Source organism: Crocodylus siamensis, chromosome 2, assembly GCF_052110815.1.
Source record: "Crocodylus siamensis isolate JL-2025a chromosome 2, ASM5211081v1, whole genome shotgun sequence".
Lineage (NCBI taxonomy): Eukaryota > Metazoa > Chordata > Crocodylia > Crocodylidae > Crocodylus > Crocodylus siamensis.
The window spans coordinates 193457157-193476605 of NC_143396.1; the positions used below are offsets into that span (position 1 = coordinate 193457157).

At 45.9% G+C, this 19449-nt stretch overlaps 1 protein-coding gene across 3 annotated transcripts in view; it reads right to left on the bottom strand.

The window, feature by feature from the left end:
• Positions 1 to 18690, bottom strand: part of DKK3 (dickkopf Wnt signaling pathway inhibitor 3) — a 50722-nt gene extending 32032 nt beyond the window's left edge. The window contains exons 1-3 of one of the 3 annotated variants that reach the window (XM_090032710.1): positions 18313 to 18690; positions 9486 to 9623; positions 8965 to 9048 (exon numbers count right to left, since the gene is read on the bottom strand). In XM_090032710.1, coding sequence (XP_089888836.1) covers positions 8965 to 9048; positions 9486 to 9623; positions 18313 to 18498 — 408 coding nt within the window. In that variant the 5' untranslated portion in view covers positions 18499 to 18690. The remainder of the gene's footprint in view (positions 1 to 8964; positions 9049 to 9485; positions 9624 to 18312) is intronic. The other 2 variants (XM_090032709.1, XM_090032708.1) reach the window with 2 other exon arrangements.
• Positions 18691 to 19449: the final 759 nt, after the last annotated feature.

The following is a 19449-nucleotide window of genomic DNA, read 5'->3' on the forward strand; positions in this document are numbered from 1 at the left end:
CCCAGCAGCCTCAGCAGCAGCGGCTCCTTCCGGCTACCACTGTCAGCGTATCCACTACTGCCAGCCCCAGCCCCGCTGCCCAGGCACCCACCACCAGGGGCCCTGGATGGAGTGGGCAGGGAGGGTCTCCACAGAGCCCAGCCTGGGACCTGCCCAGGCAGGGAGCGCTCAGCTGGATGGGTCGGATGATGCTGCAGGTGGGTGGGGAGCAGCATCTGGGAGCATGATGGGCAGGCAGGGCCAAGATCATGGGACGGGATCACCGGGCAGTGACAGCACCTCACGATCCCAGCCCCAGCTCCAGGGCCTAGACCTGCCTGCCCATACCACTCCCAGATACCACCCCCAGCCCATCTGCAGCCTCATCCCATCCGCCCAACTGAGGGTCCCCTGCCTGTGCGGTATCACTGGCCAGTAACAGTGCAGGGCCAAGCCCTGGGGCAGAGCCACTTAGGGAGTTTTGGTGAGCTGTTGCAGGCCAGGAGCTGGGGGGTGCTGACCCTGCCTGCAACAGCTCACCAAAACTCCCTAAGCAGCCTTCTGGCCCAAATAATTGTGCACCCCTGACTTAGCTTATAATAATAACTTTTATTTTGGTAGATCTTTGCTATCCAACTAGTTTTCATTGGAATATCTATGTCAAATAGATATAGATCTCAAGCAGCTGGACACTAAAATTACTAAGTGCTAATACTCATTCTATTAATAGAAAACTTGTCCTACAAAACTCTTGCTCTTTCTAGAAGGTGAGCAGAACCTTACAAAATATTTTTTCCCATTAGTTACTTTCTACAGCTTGCATTTACCAGTTTAGGGCAATGGCTTAAACCTCTTCTTCAAAGCTGTTTGACAACTGTAATATATATTTTAATCCATAGGATTAAATTCTCCAGTCAGTTTCCTAATACACACTGAGATAAGACATGTCCTTGCATAGAATATCCACTGAAGGATACTAAAGCAGCCAAAGGTTGGCATACTTGACATGATATGGGTATTCAATAAAATGGATCCTGGATGGGGGACTCAAAAGCAGACAATTCTCTTGCTGTACTCTCGGGTCCTCATCAAGAACTAATAGATCCAGTTAGCACCCATTTGGTCACAGAATAGTGTGGCAATAGGAAAGACCTTCTGTAATTACTTGGCAACTGGATGCCATGTTTTCAGAGGCAGGCTTAACTCTGACCATCTGTGCATACACCCCTTCTACCAAAGAACAAAAATGCAGAGAACTGGACTATATCTCCACAAAACTCCATTGAAAAGCACTCCCCTTGTCTCCTACAGACAGTAATGATCTGTAACATCTACTAATGAGATACAATCCTCCTCTGAAGAGCCTCTGCTAACAAGATCTGAGAAGACAGGCAAAGAAAAGGAATATTTTACATGCAGCTGCACTGAAAATAAATTAAAACCATATCACGCTGCTTCAGTTCCCTGCCACAACCCCTTGACATAGATCATAACAGAGACCAGTAATGTATCTGAACAAAGTGGCCAGGGAGCAGAAAGAGGTGTTCTGGGGAAAATCTGATTAAAAAATATAAACAGCCCCTAACTCACTGAGCAGATGAACACCCGGGGGGGGCTAGTTATACTGGTTTTAAATTAGAAATAGAGATTTTATATTAATAAAGTATGTGAGTTCAGCTATTCTCTGTGTATAAAAACAATCTCAGTAGTGCAAATTCTGTTTTTTATTCTAGATTATTTCCCCCTTTACATGTATCACTTGCTTGTTCTTATTTCATTTGTAGTATAAATTAACGTAAGTAAAACAGGAGAAAGATAAAATGTTTCAACCCTGATGTGGTATTACCAGAGTCAGTCACTGTGGTGCAAGTAGTTTCACACAAGTCTGAACTGTAATTGCAAGAGAGGAAAAGACTAACATACATTAAATTTGTCCATGAGAAAATAAATTATACAGTATTTTTGGTACGTTATACAGATCCAGCATCAGTGGGTTGGTAAGGGTCCCTTACCCCATACATCTACTCACTCCACTGAACCTCAAGCCCCTAAAGTAATGGAAGATCCCTTGGATATTTATCTGACATCTATGCAAGTGCCTCTCAATCCCTGTCGAAACCTGAGAAAGGGAATGTTAGCTTGGAAACATAAATGGCGCCTCTCAGAAATGCGGCACCTCTCAGTAACTGGATTTCAGTGTCAGAACTGGCAAGAAGCCTGGTTAACGTGCTAGGGACTTGAAACACTCAGATAATCTTCTGTCCTCCATGTGGGAAGAATATCATCTGAGCTATTCTGTCAGAAAGAATGCAGATTCAAGCAGATACTTACGGCAGTACCCAGTCAAAGTGAAACACTGTCCAGAGGAGAGAGAATTTCCTTTTTGTTCTATAATAACTCATATAGTGGCAGCCATGTAGCTGGTGACTGTCTTATTTTATACCTATTAATATGCCCACCCTAGGGAGCTTACTTATAATATACAGTATACTGATAAACATAAGTAAAGATGCCATACACGCTTTAGGGTCTAGGAGAAAAAGAGAAATAAGGGAAAGATATTTTGCATTTTTGTATTTATAACCTGACCTTTTGATGCCAGAGCTCTTAGGTTTTTAAACTAATCTGTAGGGATATCCTGTAAAAGCAACAGCAGACAAATAACTCTCACTCACTTTTCCCAATTAAAAGGTAAAAGAACATTTCTAATCTTAGCTACAGTCCCCATACTTGCTTATTTGTATTAGTGGAAGGCAGGGCAAGGTAACATGAAGACTAGCTTATTCAGAAAGGCATGAGCTTTTTATGCAACAGCCTAGTTCATCAGATGCTACGAATCTGTATCTATGAATGTCTCCTAGGAAAGTTTCTGCCTTTCTGAATGAGTTAGCCTTTGAGGTGCCACACTGCCCTGCCTTCTGCCTGACTTTAGACTAATATGGCTAACCACCTCTCCCCATTTGTATTAGCGTAACATTTAGAAGCCCTTGTAATAAACCTAGACTCCTGGTCCAGGTGCAGGACATATGTAGAACCAAAAATAGTAACTACAAACAAATTTAATGGCAAACTGAATGAAACTGTGGTTATTCTGGTGAGGACTTCAGTTCTGCCTATTAGAAGACAATATTTTAATACCATGTAGTCAGTGGAAAAACTTCCAATGATTTCAGTCAGATCTGGCACAGAGAATAGAGATACACTTGGGATGTGTCTGTTAACTTGTTGTGGCAGTTGTGTAGCGTTTAAGTTTTGGATTGCTAAAGCATTTAAAATATGGTTGTATTTACTATGCATTTTAATTTTGTGTAAGGCTAGCAAAAATGTACAAAGTGAGATAATCTACAGTTCTTTATAAATTGGGGTCTACAAGTTGAACCCCTAAAAAAACTGGACAGTCTCTAGCCACTCCCAACATAAATCTTAAGCTTTTGTGAAGCCACTGTGCCTAGCCTGGATATGGGAGAATGAAAATATAAACAGTTGCTATTCTAATAAGTTCAGCAATTTGCATCCACCTGAATACTGTTGAAACCAAAAGCTTGTCAGGAATTTAATTCTTCTCAACCCACAAAGCACCTTAACAACATGTCATTAGCTGTATTTTTTAAGACACACTCTCCACCCTAATCTGAAAGAAATGCAAGGAATTAAACTAGAAAATAGTAACACCTACCCCTTTCAAAAAGCTCTGAGCACTTCTCATCAACTATTAAACAAACTGCTTATTTTGTTATGTAAAACTGAGTACTAGGATGAACCACCCTTTGGGATTCAGGAAATTTGGTTCCAAAGAGCATTTATTATCTCTCAAATCTTTTATCTAGACAGCAATGAAGGAACTTGCAGAACAGATTTTCAAAGGCTCCATTCTAAGGCTCTGTATAGGAAGTAAACAAAAGGGTGTTTTGCACAGGGAGAAAAGGTGATCAAATATTTTGACAACAGAGTAAGGGCAAACAAACCTGACAAAAACTGAAAAAGTCCTTACCCTACTTGAGGATTACTACCTAGCTCTCATAATTTTTCTACAGAAATCCCCCAGGATGGTTCCCCTTCCAGTCACAGCTAGCTCCCTTCCAGCAGGGACCTCCTCCAGTCCATGTCTCCTCATTGCCACTCCCTCCAGAACATTTCAGCCAGCCCAGCCTCCCATCTGGAAGCCAGATAATCCTCTGAGTGTCCCTGCCTATGGCTTCCTGACACTGCTTTAAGAGAGGAAACTCACAATCATTCAGGTAAATCCAATCTGTTTCCAAAAACTGAAATGTCTTTGTCTTTCCATGTTGAAACTAGGAACAGCTCTGTGATGACATGCCAGTTGATGCTGCTGAGCAGGTACTAAAATGCAAATACAGTGACTAAAATGACGTAAATAACATCAGTGCACACAAATATCTGTGTACTGGCACACTTCCAAATAGCTCACTGTGGTGGAGCGCCAGCAAGGCATTAGCCACTTAAGGGCTGTTGCCAGCTCTGTGGTATGAGCAACAGGGGAAACCTCTCCCAGGAACCATTTTAAGGGGGAAGGTGGGTGGCAGAGCATCTTTGGTGTCTGCCACTTTACGGAGGAGAGCAGGCAGCAGACAAGTGCAAGCCAGCACTGATGAGGCAGCCAACTGATGAGCTAACACTGAACTAAGTTGGGCCCTGCCTCAAGCCAGAGCATAGCACAACTCATGAGGACATCTGTGAGGCATGGGACATGATAGGGGGAGGTAGAAGTTGTGTGTTTACCACCTGTCAACAGCAGGGTGCTTGAAGGGCAGCTTCTTGCCTAATCAACATCATAATTATTTAACAGCAAGGTGTGGCAGACAATAAGGCAGGCAGCTTGCTGAAAGACAGATGGTGGGCCAGCACTGTGACTAGGACTGCGAGTTTGCCCCTGTCACACCCACAATGTCAGGATCTTTGTAGGCCTGGGGGCCAACTCTCCTTCCTGCTTCAAGAGCAATTTTCACTTCCCATAGGGAAACTTTGAAGATGCTGCTCTTCAAATATTATTGCAATGTTGCTTCCAATTTTGATTGGCCCTCTTATCAGGAATTAGTGCTCTAGAAATACTTTTGTTCACGGAAAGCGAATGAGATATCAAGCAATGTTATATGAATGCCTTATATCCATGGAAAGGGTTAGAGATTAAAATGAAGTTTTAGGGCACACAGTCCAGCTCCATTCAGTAAGGAATGTTTCCTGCAATTTGTTTCCTAATGTTCCTTTTTTTATTTTTTTTTCGTTTTAGGTTTCCAGGATCTATGCAATGGTGCTCCCACTCCTTCCCTTAAAAATTATTCTTCAGCCTAACAGATCTCGCTGGTAATATTTTTTCCATACTACAGAACCTAAATTTTCTATTTCTTAATTTCATTCCATTACTCCCACAGTGGTGTTCTCCCCTTGTACTCCCTTAAGTAAACTCACTTCTAAGTATTTAGAAGCTTATGTTGCCTCCACCAGACATCCTTCAGCCAAATATAAACACACATTTTCCTCTTTAATCTTTCTTTAAAGGTCAATCCCTCTAAGCCCTGTTTGATGTTATTAGCTTATCTACCAGTTTGGCAAATATGGAAGTTGTATCAGGGTGCTCTTGCAGACTTAAAATACATAAGCAGGGAATGAGGGTCTGTTCCCAGGGAGCTTAAAGAGCTGCACCAAGCCCTAAAAACTTGTTTTAGTGTTTGCCTGCACTATAGTATCCCCATTATTGTGAAGAGTCTGGGATAGACACTGTAACTATCTTGGATTAGAATACAGTTTTATAGACAATAACATACTTTGTATATGTTCTAGCCATAAGTCTATGGTGTTGTATCATTAACATTGCTACCTTTGTCAATATAGCGTGGGGGGAAAAAAGGGTTATAAGAAAAAATTAGCACGCAGCACTTCAGATAACTTCAGTATAATTTCCACATGCACGCTGAAGGGTAAATAGCAAACACATAGCTATAATACAATAAAAAATATATATGCTGAAATAAGGACAATTTTACTTGTCTGGAGATAATTTAATCAACTAAAAAATACAAATCAACTTTAAGTTTACCTTCTGAAAACAACTGCAAAACCTAAAGACATTACCTGGTCTCCCTTATCTAATATGTGTCGCCTTTGCTAACATCTTATAGATTTTTTTCTATGAGAGAATTAAACAAGGGCATATTAATTTAAAAAAAAAAGCCAGCAAGCACTTGCATCTTTGCAGTTTTCAACATATGTACTCCACAAATTATTTTTCCTATAAAGCCAACTATTTTAATAGAAGTCCAGTGTACTCTGCCCTAGGGAGAAAAAGTTCAGTTAGATAAAACTAAACTGTCTCCTGGATCTTGCTGGAGAAAATCCAACAACTGTTCCAAGAAACAACATACCCTGACACTATAACCATATTAGCATGACTGTGGTGAGACTTAAAATCTGGCTGCCAGCGTATCCCTGGTGACCGACTCCAGGAATGACCAAGTGGTTTAGTCTTTTAATCTATTCAGTGTTTAGATATTGAAACCAAGGGAAATGGAATTTTGACAATCATTTAAGTTGGTACCAGTTTTGAGGGGAGTATTGTACCCTCAGTACAGACAGACACACATCTACTAGGAAGTAGATGGAGCCAATTTAATTCTGAAAAGGATACCAGCAAACTGTCAGACAGAAGTTATTTCTAATTACTGCCAACATACACCCACCTGAAGAGTCTAACCTACATTATCTAGTTGTCAGGATTGTGAATGTAAACATTCATGAAAGTGTTAATGAGAGATTCTTAAAAGTTCATCGTATCTGAATGCAGTAATACCTCTCAGTAAAACTGAGATAACTATCCTCTTCCATCTCATATTTAATCAACTGCATGGAGACAAGTTTTCATACTGATGCTAAGAGAACAATCCAAATTCAAGTTTGAAAATCAGATAAAGAAGCAGTAAAACACAAAGGAATCTTATTATTCCATACAGGAGGATTGAACCAGCAGTTTGACCAAGACAAGAGACAAAACTAATCTGTCAAAAGCAAAATCAACATTAGAAGGGATATTAAAACACACGCCCACGCCCACCGCAAAAACAAAATCCAAGAGTCTAGGCTGTCATAGCAATAAATAAAAGATTTATCATGAGACAAGTAGTTTTTAGATCCACTACCTTTTTAGTGTTAACATTGTTATTCTTTTCTGAGCTGAAAAGCTAAATCCTGTACACACACGTGCACGCACAGTGATATCCTTTAGATGAGTTCAATTTATCACATGGTTCCACAGTTTCTTGCATTCTGATCACCTTATTTGCATTCTGCCCACTAACACTTTAATCCCGCAGGCCTTAAACATCCTGAATCACCAAAAAACCATGTGGTGACACTATTGCACAAGTGCACAATGACTCCAGTTACTGTGCAGTAATTTAGCACCTGTGTATGCAAGTACTAAATGACTGCGCAGTGACAACCGCACAGTCAGTGTTTCATGTAGACGTGGCCAGCGTCTCCAATATGACTCCTCACAATAGTGTAAATGCATGCATGCATCAAACATCTGCAAGAATGAAATCACAGCTAGTCCAAGTAATAGAGCTGGCAAGTGGGGTACTAGCTGCAAGTGTCAATGTAGACGGAGTGCAGGAATGGAAACCCCTAGAGTTTTTGCCTTAACAACAGCAGCAACCCCGTGCTGTAGCAGTAACAACCAGATTGGGAAATGCTGTGGCAGCAGCCAGGGGCTGGCAGGGAGCAACGTGGCCTCAACAGCAAGGATCGTTTGAGTCCCCAGGGCAGGTAAGACTGACCACCCCCTGCTCTCCAGTGTTTGGCACTGCTCCTGCCCCTTTCCCACTCTACCTGGAAGGATTTTTCCCAGAATGCAATACTCATTATGAGTAGTCAGAGACATTTCAACTCATTCAGCAACCTCCAACATCTTTTTAAAAATAAAACAACACAGCCATAGGATTGTTTTCTCCTCCTGTGCTAGAATAAAACTCCACAACCCCATTCTGCAGTATTTACATTAGACTGAGTTGCAGTTTTGTTGTGGTAGGGAAGAGGGGAGGGGGAATTGGTTCTTATAGTTAACTGTTACCTGGCCACTTATGGTCACCTTTGAAAAAATGACTGTTATAACCATTTGAATAAGGAAAGAGGGAGGTGAAAAACAGAAGTAGGAGAGTGATATGAAAAGTACCAACATCTAAAACTCTCAGAACTGTTTTCTCATAACATATAAGACCAAGAATATCTCTGGAGTTTTATGGTGTCAAAGATTTATTAGCACTCATTGGAATAATCTGTATAACTAAGATGTGGCTTTGGTACTAGAGTACAGCATTCAACCTGGCTCATGTAAATTAAGTCTTTATATCAACCATCACTGTTAACCGCAGTATTAGAACTCTCCTTTCCTGTTTATAATATAACTTGTGGGACTAGCTAACAAAACATATTATAGAATAGAAGCTACTGGGATTTTTTATATGCATTCCGACAGTGGATTCCAGTTTATTTCTCATAGCCATAAGCCTGCTAGGTAATGCTGCTGAGACACATATCTGACTGAATGACACCATGCAACCGCCAAAGGACACAGTAAAGAAACCACCCACTCTGGTGTTCTCCATAAATGAGAGATGGCTGAATTTCAGATGTGACAACTATATAAGCCAGATCATGCTGTGCTTTCTCAGGCAAGACTCCTACTGATTTCTTTAGGCGTTTTGTGTAAATAATAGGGCAAGCTGATTCATAAAGCAACTACCATCTGACTTGCTTCTGTGGGAAAAATAAAAAAAAATGCCAGTCTACCACTGATATTCCCTGGTAAAGTTAAATTATTACTGGTTTAACTGACCCATGTGGTTTTTCGGTTGTATTGTTTTAAATATTTAAAAGTTTGTTTGGGCTAAATAAATCCTATTGCTTCATTGTGAACAATTAACTCACATTTTTAGTTTCATTTTCAGAAAGGTGAAAGAGGTCTTCACTTACATGATTCCTTTTGATCTCTCCATCTTTTATAGATGTAATAACTGTCTCAGAATAGACTGTTGATCCAGTTTTGTTATCTATAACCTAATATGGCAAAACAGAAACAATATATTATTAATTAGGATGCTATTTTAGTCTTGTTGCTATTTAGTCTAATGTCCTCCTAATGTTAATCCTATTTGTATTTTCAGTGGCCCTGGGATTTTATTTTACGGCCCCAGGATTTTGACTACATCTGGAAAAAAACATTGAAGATGAATCCTACTAATAATCTTTTCAGAAGGCCAAATTAGTACTAAAGAACATAACAAAGAAAGCTTTGAACAGTGATCACACTTATGCTCTATGTAAGTTTCAAATATGTATTCCACATTCACCATGGATTATTATGCAACGAGATTTATTTCACTGCCATGATAACTAAGTAGTAATCGTTAATCAATTTTCACTTCAGCTCCTATCTGCTCATTATAAAGGCAGATCTGAAACAGCATTAGACGTAGAGAATGGATGTCCCATACCTTGTCAATTTCCTGATGAGTATGAATGGTTTTGTTACCAATTCTGGTTTCTGTGTTGGATTCATTGTGATAGCTGGGAGGTAAGTTTTCAAAGTCATCTTCTGATACTTTTTTACTCCCTTCTTCTTCAGCCTCCATCTAACAAATCCAATAAATCAGTGATCAATACATTTTGCATAAAGCAGAAAATCAGCAATGATCAGCAAAGCAGAACAGGCAAGGCTGTTTTTGCCTCAGTCTAATTCATGGCATATTATTACCATATGTACCTGACTCTAAGATTACTTCAAATTTAAGATGACACCCCAATAATTTGATTCAACACACAGGAAAATGTATAAATGTTTCATAATATTCCATGTATAGAATCTTACTATTGGAAGGTCATTTTAAATTCATCCCCTTTACTGCTGTGACAGGGAAATCCAGTGTCAGTGGGGGACAGGCTGTGGGGAATTGAAGCAACTTGCCCCCCCTGCACCTTGCCCTCTGCTGCCTGTCCCCTCCACCACTTGCCTCCTGGCACCTGCCTCCCCACCACTTACTCCCACCTTGCCTTCACTCCCCCATGATGTCTGTCCCCCTGGTGACTGCCCCTGCTGTCACTTGCCCTCCCCACTTGCCCCCCCCCGCTCTCATCACCACTGTCTACCCTAAGCCATGGCTCAAGCTCCAGCCTGAGGCACAGAGCACATGGTGGCTCCAGCCATTGCTCAGCCAGGCAGCAGCTCTAGCTCCTGCTCCAGCCCCAGGGTACTGCCACTGCTTCCTGTCCAGGTGAAAGCCAGAGCCAGCATGTGCTCCATGCCCAGGCTGGAATCAGAACAACAACTTTCATAGATTTTTTCATAGATTTCATAGACATTAGGGCTGGAAGGGACTTCGGGAGATCATCGAGTCCAGTCCCCTGCCCAAAGGGCAGGAAGTCAGCTGGGGTCATAGGATCCCAGCAAGATAAGCATCCAATTTACTCTTGAAGGTGTTCAATGTAGGTGCTTGAACCACCTCCGCTGGCAGACTGTTCCAGACCTTGGGGGCTCGGACAGTAAAGAAATTCCTCCTTATGTCCAGCCTGAAACGGTCTTGCAGGAATTTGTGACCGTTCGACCTCGTCATCCCTTGGGGCGCTCTGGTGAACAAATGTTCCCCCAGATCCTGGTGGTCACCCTTGATAAATTTATAGGTGGCCATCAGATCACCCCTGAGCCTACGCTTTTCCAGGCTAAAGAGTCCCTTGGCTCTCAGCCTGTCATCGTAAGATCTGTTTTCCTGACCTCTGATCATGCACGTGGCTCTCCTCTGGACTCCCTCAAGCTTCTCCACATCCTTTTTGAATTGTGGAGCCCAAAACTGGACGCAGTACTCCAGCTGCGGCCTCACCAAGGCCGAGTACAAGGGGAGAATGACGTCCCAGGATTTGCTCGAGAAGCATCTATGGATGCAAGCCAGTGTTTTGGTCGCTTTACTAGCCGCAGCATTGTATTGCAGGCTCATGTTCATCTTGTGGTCAATGATGACCCCCAAGTCTCTTTCTTCTGTAGTGCTAACCAACGTAGCACTGCCAAGCTTATAAGGGTGCTGCAGGTTTTTCCTCCCAAGGTGGAGAACCTTGCATTTTTCCGTGTTAAACACCATGAGGTTCTCGTCTGCCCATTTGCTAAGCTTGTCCAGGTCAGCCTGGATCACCGGCCTGTCCTCTGGCGTGGATGCTTTGCCCCAAAGTTTGGTGTCATCGGCGAACTTGGCCAGTCCACTCCTGACTCCAATGTCCACATCGTTAATGAAGATGTTGAACAGTATGGGTCCCAGGACAGAGCCTTGAGGGACCCCACTGGTCACAGGGCACCACGATGAGTGACTGCCATCAATCACAACCCTCTGGGTCCGACCACGGAGCCAATTTCCCAGCCAGCGGATCGTGGTGGAACCAAGGCCACAACTGGCCAGTTTGGCCAAGAGGTGATCATGGGATACCAGATCAAAAACTTTTTTGAAGTCAAGATATATGACATCAACCTCTTCTCCCTTGTCCAGGTGATAGGTCACCTGGTCATAGAAGGAAATGAGATTGGTCAAACAAGACCTACCCGCAACAAACCCGTGCTGGCTATCCCTTAGAATGTTAGCCTGGGCCAGTCCCTCAAGGATGGCCTCCTTAATAAACTTTTCTAGGATCTTCCCCAGGATAGAAGTCAGGCTAATGGGCCTGTAGTTAGCCAGATCCACTCTCCTCCCTTTCTTGAAGATCGGCACCACATTGGCCTTCTTCCAGTCTTCGGGCACTACACCAGAGCGCCAGGAGTTTTCAAAGATCCGTGCCAGGGGCTGGGCTATGACGCTCGCCAGCTCCTTGAGTACACTGGGGTGCAGATTGTCAGGGCCAGCTGACTTGAAGGTATCCAGCTTCTCAAGGTGTTCCTTCATGAGGTCAGCATTTATGGAGGGTAGGGGATCCCCATCACCCGGATCTCCCTGTCCCATAGCAGGCATGGGCGTCCCACGGGACTGATGAAAGACTGATGCAAAGTACCTATTTAATAGGTTGGCTTTTTCCTGGGCCTCAGTTGTCAGTTGCCCCATCTGGCTTAGCAGGGATCCAGCGTTGCCCTTGCTTTTCCTCCGGCTCCCCACATATCTGAAAAAGGACTTTTTGTTGTCCTTGATGCCTGAAGCTAGTTGGAGTTCAGTTGCAGCCTTGGCTTTCCTGGTTTGCTCCCTGCAGGACCAGACCAGCGCGGAGTAATCCTCCTTGGAGGTGAATCCCGTTCTCCATCCTTTGTAGGCTTTCCTTTTTAGCCACAGGAGGTCCGCTAGGTCCCTGGAGAGCCAGGGGGGCTGCTGTGCCTTCTTGCTGCCTTTCCTCCGTGTTGGGATAGATTTAGCTTGTGCATTGAGGATCGCTTCCTTGAGAAGCAACCACTCTTCTTGAACTCCCATCTCCCTGGGGTCATGGTCCCTGAGGGCCTGACTGACTAGCCTCTTGAGCTTGTCAAAGTCGGCTTTTCTGAAGTCAAGGACTTCTGTGATGCTGACTGACTTGCCAGCTTTACGGCGGATGGTGAAGGTGATCAGCTCGTGGTCTCTGTCACCCAGCTTCCCATCGATCATTAGGTCACCGATTAGGTCGTCCCCCGTAGCCAGTACCAGGTCGAGCAGCACTTTGCCTCTTGTTGGCCCATAGACTTCTTGAGTCAGGTAGAGGTCATCCACACACGAGAGAAAGCTTTGTGACCGCTCGGATTTTGCTGAGTGATCTTCCCAGGAGATGTCTGGGTAATTGAAGTCACCCATGACAACCAAGGTCCTGGAGCAAGCGGCCTTAGTCAGTTCCCGGGCGAACTCCTGGTCAAGCTCGGGACTTTGAGTGGGAGGTCTGTAGAAGACTCCCACCGTTGTGTCCCCTGCGCCGTATTCCCCACGAATTTTTACCCAGAGGGTCTCTAGCTGTCCATGCCAGTCACCAACATCAGCTTGCAGGGACATGTAGCTTTCCTTGACATAGACAGCTACACCCCCGCCCCTTTTGTCAACACGATCCCTCCTGTACAGGGTATAGCCCTCTATACCCATGGTCCAGTCATGGGTGGAGTCCCACCAGGTCTCCGTTATCCCAATGACATCGTATTTCTTTGCACTGAGCAGGAGGACGAGCTCGTCCTGCTTGTTGCCCAGGCTCCTGGCATTAGTGTACAGGCAGGCAAGTGTGCCGTTGGGGGCTCTTGCCTTGCCCACAGATTGTGCCAGGGCTGGGGCAGAGGTGGGCTCCCTTAAGTGCCTTAGGGTAAGTGACAGAGTGGGGAAGCAGGTAGCAGCAGAGGAAGGGCAGAAATGGCCAAGGGCAGAGGCAGCAGGGGAGGACACATTGATGGTGTGGGGCAGGCAGTACAATTACAGTACAGTAGTTGTCCATAGGAATATCAAAGCTCAGAAATGGTACTGTTTAAAATACTGTTTTCCCAAGTGGATTGCTAATGAAAGGCTTCTCAGCATAACTGAATTTACAAGATGGAGTAAAAAGGAAAATTCTTAAGAGGCAGAATAGAAGCAAGACCCACATAAACTGATCAGAGAGCAATGCAAGCGGAAGATCTAATGAAGAAAGCCCTAGGAGAAGGCAACCAAGAACAGAGCAGAGGAGCAGCTGATCCTAAGTCCCCAGTCTGAAGAGTGAGGGGGGGGGGGGGCGTTCCCTGGCTGCTGTGTCTGCAGGCAGAATTTAAAGCCCATGAGAATGGGAACTGCAGTGGCATGAGCCTTCCCCACTGCAATTGCTGGCTCCGTGGACTCTGAAAGTTTGCTGCCTGTGTAGCCCAGCCGGGGGGTATAGAAGCACCTCTGTCAGGGCAAGGAGAGCTGCTCCTGATGCAGTTGCTGGCTTTAAATGCAGCATGTGCCATCCAGCTGGGTGTCACACAATGTGATTTTAAAAGCAGGGGAAGGAGGGGGCTCTCTCTTAACAACCTGCTCCCATTTCAGGCAAGGCAGAAGACAAGCTATCAAGTAATGAGCTCCCTTAAGGGCAAGGGCGGAGCCCCCTAGTGCCCCCTAGCTGGACAGCTGGCCTGTGTAGCCCTCCAGCCAGGGGTCTGTAATTCATGTATGCTCCTGCTCCTGGGTCTTCTACCAGTAAGAATTTCTGTGAAATTATGACTGGTAGAAATAAATGCCTGTCTGTGGCCTCAGTGGGAGGGAGGTATCTAATATTTGACTTCTTTGCAGCTACTACCAGACAAGAAGTAACACCTTTTCCCCCCTAAATGTTAATTACTTGGCCATTCTGAACTCAAATTTTAAAAGGCTGGATCTTGCTCAGTGTCAGTGAACTGCCAAATCGGAGTTAGTTCCAACACATCATAAACCAAAGTTTTTTTCCCCTTAATGTTCTTAAGAAATCTGGTACTTACAATTTGTTTTACACCACAACATGGTCTCACACCGTAAGCAACCTCCTCCTCCCCTAAATCTGCTCCCTGCTTATGATTAACCACTACAAATAAGATCTAATGGAAATACTGACACATTCTTGAGAGTCATCTCTGCCTGAAACTTAAAATACTCTTTCTACCAGAGTGTCCTCCATAAAAAAAAAAAATTATCTGGATTTTAATAGTGCCTGAGGTCTACAGCAAAGGTATAATGTAAGGTCAGAACATGTCTCCTTTCTGTCTTAGGGCTTGTTCTATTCTACTGCAGAATATAAAGACTATTAGTACAACAAAAATAGAAGTACTAGGCACACAGATCTCTGTATCTCCTTCTACAGTTTCCCAGCCTGAAGGAAAGGTGGAGAGACACTGCTTTCACAAGGTGCTGACAGATATGATGGTTTGTCAAGCAATCAGCCACTAAAAGCGCTCTGTAGCTGTGCACTGACAGACGTACACAGCTGCAGAGTGCTTTAAAAATGCCAGATTATGCAACAATCTGAACCCCCAATATGAGGGTTTAAATGAAGGCACTGGAAAGCAAAGCACTTTCATTAATGCCCATCAGCCCTGTTCCAGGCACTTGCTTCACAATGGGAGGGAAGAAGGGCGAGGAGTGAGTTTGTTCTGGGGGTTGCCCAGCCAGTGCTTCAAGGTGGGGGGATCTAATCCACACACACATGCACAGGCACATGCACGCGCACCCGCCCCACTCCAGGACAACAGCAGACTGGGGAAACTTCAAAGCAGACCTCCCTCCCCTGCCTCCCCATCCTGAGAGAGGAATTTGGAGAGGGGGATGGGGCTAGAGGACAGACTGCAGACAAGCAGCCTCTCTCCCTCAATCAGCTCCAAAGAGCAGCTTGATCATCCACCCTCCCATTCCAACAGTGAACATCTGTTGGGTCAGGAGGGTAGGTCTAACTTATGAGTGCCATGAATTAGACCAGGAAGTTGTCCATCTGTCAGTGCCCACAGTGTCACCCTCTTCTTGCATCTTACATGGAGAACCCAATTCAAGGGTGAAAGCCAAGTGAGAAAGAGGGGAAGAAATGCCTGGTTTATGCTTATAGGGTATTTACTCCAAACTTCTGAGTTTCTGAGAGTTTTCCAGGGTACATTCTCATAGAGGAAACCCAGTCCCACAACCATACAGATAGGGAGCCAAGGCAGAGCCAGAGGGAGATAATGCAGGGGCATAGCATCTGATGACCATGGACCTCTGACAGAAAAGCACTGGGGAATCTTCCAGATCTGGGGGAAAGCCTCATGCCTCTGGGGGAAATCTGAAAGCAACCCTGAGGACAATCCCACAGTTTAGCTCTCAGAGAGGGGAAAAACAGCATCTGAATCTAAAAGAAATGCAAAACTCTAGAACTCTTGGTTCAGAGATATATCTTTTATTAGACCAAAAAGAAATCACTATATATATATATATATTTTTTTTTTTTTTGCAATTTCTTTGTTGGTCTAATAAAAGGTATCATCTCTGAACCAAGAGCTCTAGAGTTATGCATTTTTTTTGTCTCAGACCAACACAGCTACCAAATGCATCCCTGAAACATCTGAACCTAAGTTACTTGCACTTTTAATACCTTCTGCATGAGTCAAAAATGCAGCTGCAGTTATATTTCCTCTACCACTCAGTTCAGCTGCATCAAGCTGAACAATTTTAAATGTTAAGGAATAATTTCCACATATGAGGTAGGTGTGTAAACAGAATTACAATGCTTTCCATCTCTGTGCTTTATCCACAGAGCTCCTAAAGTCTGTCATCACTCTGACCACACAGTTACAAGATTGTCAGCATTTTTAGTTATAAACATTTCTAGAGATTTAAATCAAGGCAGTAAAATGTACTCTAAGTTGACTGAAAGGTCTTGGTTCAGGAGATAGCACAGCCATTGTTTATGGTATTTTAAATTAATAAGTTCTGGCCTCTGATAGTTGTTGCAGTCCTTATCAATTTAATAGGAGTTTGGTGCGTGTCACCAAGAGCAGAATTTGCCCTAAGAAAGGCAGGAGAGGGGAAGGAGAGAGGAAAGACAGTTATCTAGACATTTGTTTTAATTTTAGAAAACATTTGAAAATTGAACTTTGTCTTAGAATTTAAGCTTAAATTCTAAGAGGGACTCAATGCCTTCAATTGCATGGACTTCATAGTATGAAACTAACTTTTGATGTCACTTGAAAAAAATAGGAGAGTGTTGTTCAACATTTAGCTACAATAAGGGGTAGAAGCACAGTGAAGTGAAATGACTCATAACTGGTTCCTCTACAGTCAGTTCTTTTGCTACAAGCTTGCACCAAATTCCTGCCTCCTTCTACAAAGGGAAGAACTTATGGAGGGCTCTTTGATGAGCATCTGTGGCCGCTCCTGGGCTGGTGCAATACAGTCATCAAGAACCAGGGCTGGCAGGGACCTCCAGAGGTCATCTAGTCCAACCCCGTTCCTGAGGCAGCATTATCCCTATCCAAACCACCCCATACAAACCATAATCTAAACTCTACCTGGAAGGCATAATATAGCCAGGAGAGTGAAGCTACATAACAAAATCACTGTAAGGTGGAAAATACAAATAAAACTGCTGTCAACTTAAGTAGACAAGGTTCTCTGGGTAAATATGATATCTTTTATTAAACTAAACAGTTGGAAAAACTGTTCTTTGCAAGCTTTCAGGTACAAGCACCCTTCTTCAGGGAGAGGGAAGAAGGGTCTTTGTACCCAAAAACTTGCAAAGAACAATTTTTCCAGCTATTTAGTTGATCTAATACAGTAGTCTCCAACCTTTGGCATTTAAAAGCAACCCAAGATCTACTGTGAGCCACCACCCCCTGCCCAGCAGATAAGTCTGTGGGGAAGGGAGGGTGGGGCAGATCTAGGCAGAGGGAGAAAAAAATATTTGGGGGTGCAACTCCCCAGCAGGTTAGTCCCACTCAACTTACCCCTGCTCCTGCCTCTGTGGTACTCTCCCTCACAAGGGCCTCGATCTAGACCCTGTCCCTTCCCTCCCCCACAGACTGACCTTCTGGGCTGGGGCCATGGGCAACTGGTGCCTCCCGACTCTGGGGGGGCACCAGCAGCTGACTGCCAACTGACCCTGGAAGCACCGCCGGCAAAACCAGAAGTGCTGCTGGCACTTCTCGGGGTGGGGCACTGGCTGGCACGCTCCAATCTCAGGGAGGGCACTTGCCCCTCTTACGTGTCACCTATGCCGGGGGTGCATGCATGCACGTGGGCACTTAGCCCCCCAACCCAGTCTTGGATCGACTCCAAGAGGCTCCGCAATCTACTGGTGGATTGAGATCCACTGGTTGGTGACCACTGGTCTAATAAAAGACATCACATTTACCCAAAGAACCGTGTCTGCCCATGTCCTTAGACCAACACGGCTACAACCAGCACCCCTGTCAACTGAAGTGAATCTTGCATCCCCCAAGAACACAGTAGAGGCGCAGCATCCTCCTCTGCGTCTCAATCGCCACTAACACTCCTGTACTGAAAAAGCTAAGAACGGAGGGAAGTAACTCAGCCTGGCAATGGTTCAGGACACAGCAGAAAGGCAAGGATGGCGATACTACCTTGAAGGGAGGCCTAAGGAATGGCCGGAAAGCTTCTCTAATGGCAAGCCCGAAACTAGCGGGTCCAATATGACAAGAAGTCCTTGCCTCTGGTTCCTAGGCATGCCAGGAGCCAGCCTGAAGGGGCAAGGAGAGGGGGCTGTGCCCAGCCCAGGCTGGAGTGCCCGGCTCAAGGAAGACTGGGCAGGACTGGGGGGGGGGGGGGGGGGTAAGCTGCATCCCAGGGCTCCCGGGAGCAGCTCTGCAGGCGGCCCCAGGAGGGTGGCAGCGGGGCCCCAGCTGGGCACTGCCCCGCCCGCCCGCCCGCGCGGCTCCCGCACCTCCTGCACGGCGTGGCGCAGCTTGTGCTGCGTGTCCTCCATGAGCTCCTCCACCTCGCGGAACATCTCGCTCAGGCTGGCCTCCTCGCGGGGGAAGCTCGGCTTCTCGGCCCCCGCGGGCGCCGCCCAGGCGGCGCCCAGCAGCAGGGGCAGCAGCAGCAGCAGCCGCCGCCGCGAGCCCCGCATCCTGCCTCGGCCGGGCCCGCTCCGCTCAGCTCCGCACCGCGCCTCGGCCCCGGCCCCGGCCCCGGCCCCGGCCGCCTGGTGCCCGGGATGCGCCGGCTCCGCTCGGCTGCGCCGGGAGCGCCAGGCTGGAGGGGCAGGGCCAGGGCCAGGGCCGGCCTCCTCCGCGCCGCGGGGAGCGAGCGGGCGGGCGGGCCGCCGTCCTGCCGGGGGCAGCCTTAGGCAACGAGAGAAAGTGAGGCTTGGAAGGGACGGCCCCATGTAGTGCAACCCCTCAGGGCAGGGCCAGCCCCAACTAGAGCATCCCAGCCAAAGCTTTGTCTTAAAAACCTCCGAGGATGGAGCTTCCACCACCTCCCTGGGTGGCCTGTTCCGGGGTTTTACTGTTCTCCTCCTGGGAGAGTTTTTCCTGCTGCCTTTGCTGCCACTTGAGACTGCTGCTCCTTGATCTGCCCTCCCTGAGAACAGTCTGGCTCCATCCTTGTTTGAACCCTCACCAGGTTGGCAGAGACCATCCTGCTCTGGTGTGTGGACATGCTTTCAGGAGCCAGCTGTACAGCCAAAGGCAAGAGATCCAAAATCATGACCGTTCTCGAAAGTTGAAGGCTGCTGTTAAATCCCCCCTTCCGTCTTCTCTTCTCTGGACTAAATCATCCCCATGCAAAGCACCCGGGCACAAACTCACCCTCTTCCTGAAACTACCCTCCATCCTGACACAAGGCAAGGCACAACACCCTGACGTGCCCCAGGGAAAGCGGGGGCAGCCGAGACCCTGGGGGAACTTCAGGAGAGGCAGGAGCTGCCCAGGCTGTGCAAGCCAGGAGCTGCGGTGTGGTGGGGCCAGGGCAGGGCACTGGCTGTAGGCTCCAGACAGGGTGTCTTTAGCTCACGCCGGCTACACCGCAGTCCACATGGAATGGTTTTGTCTCAGGGTCTGCAGTTTCCATCTTGTCG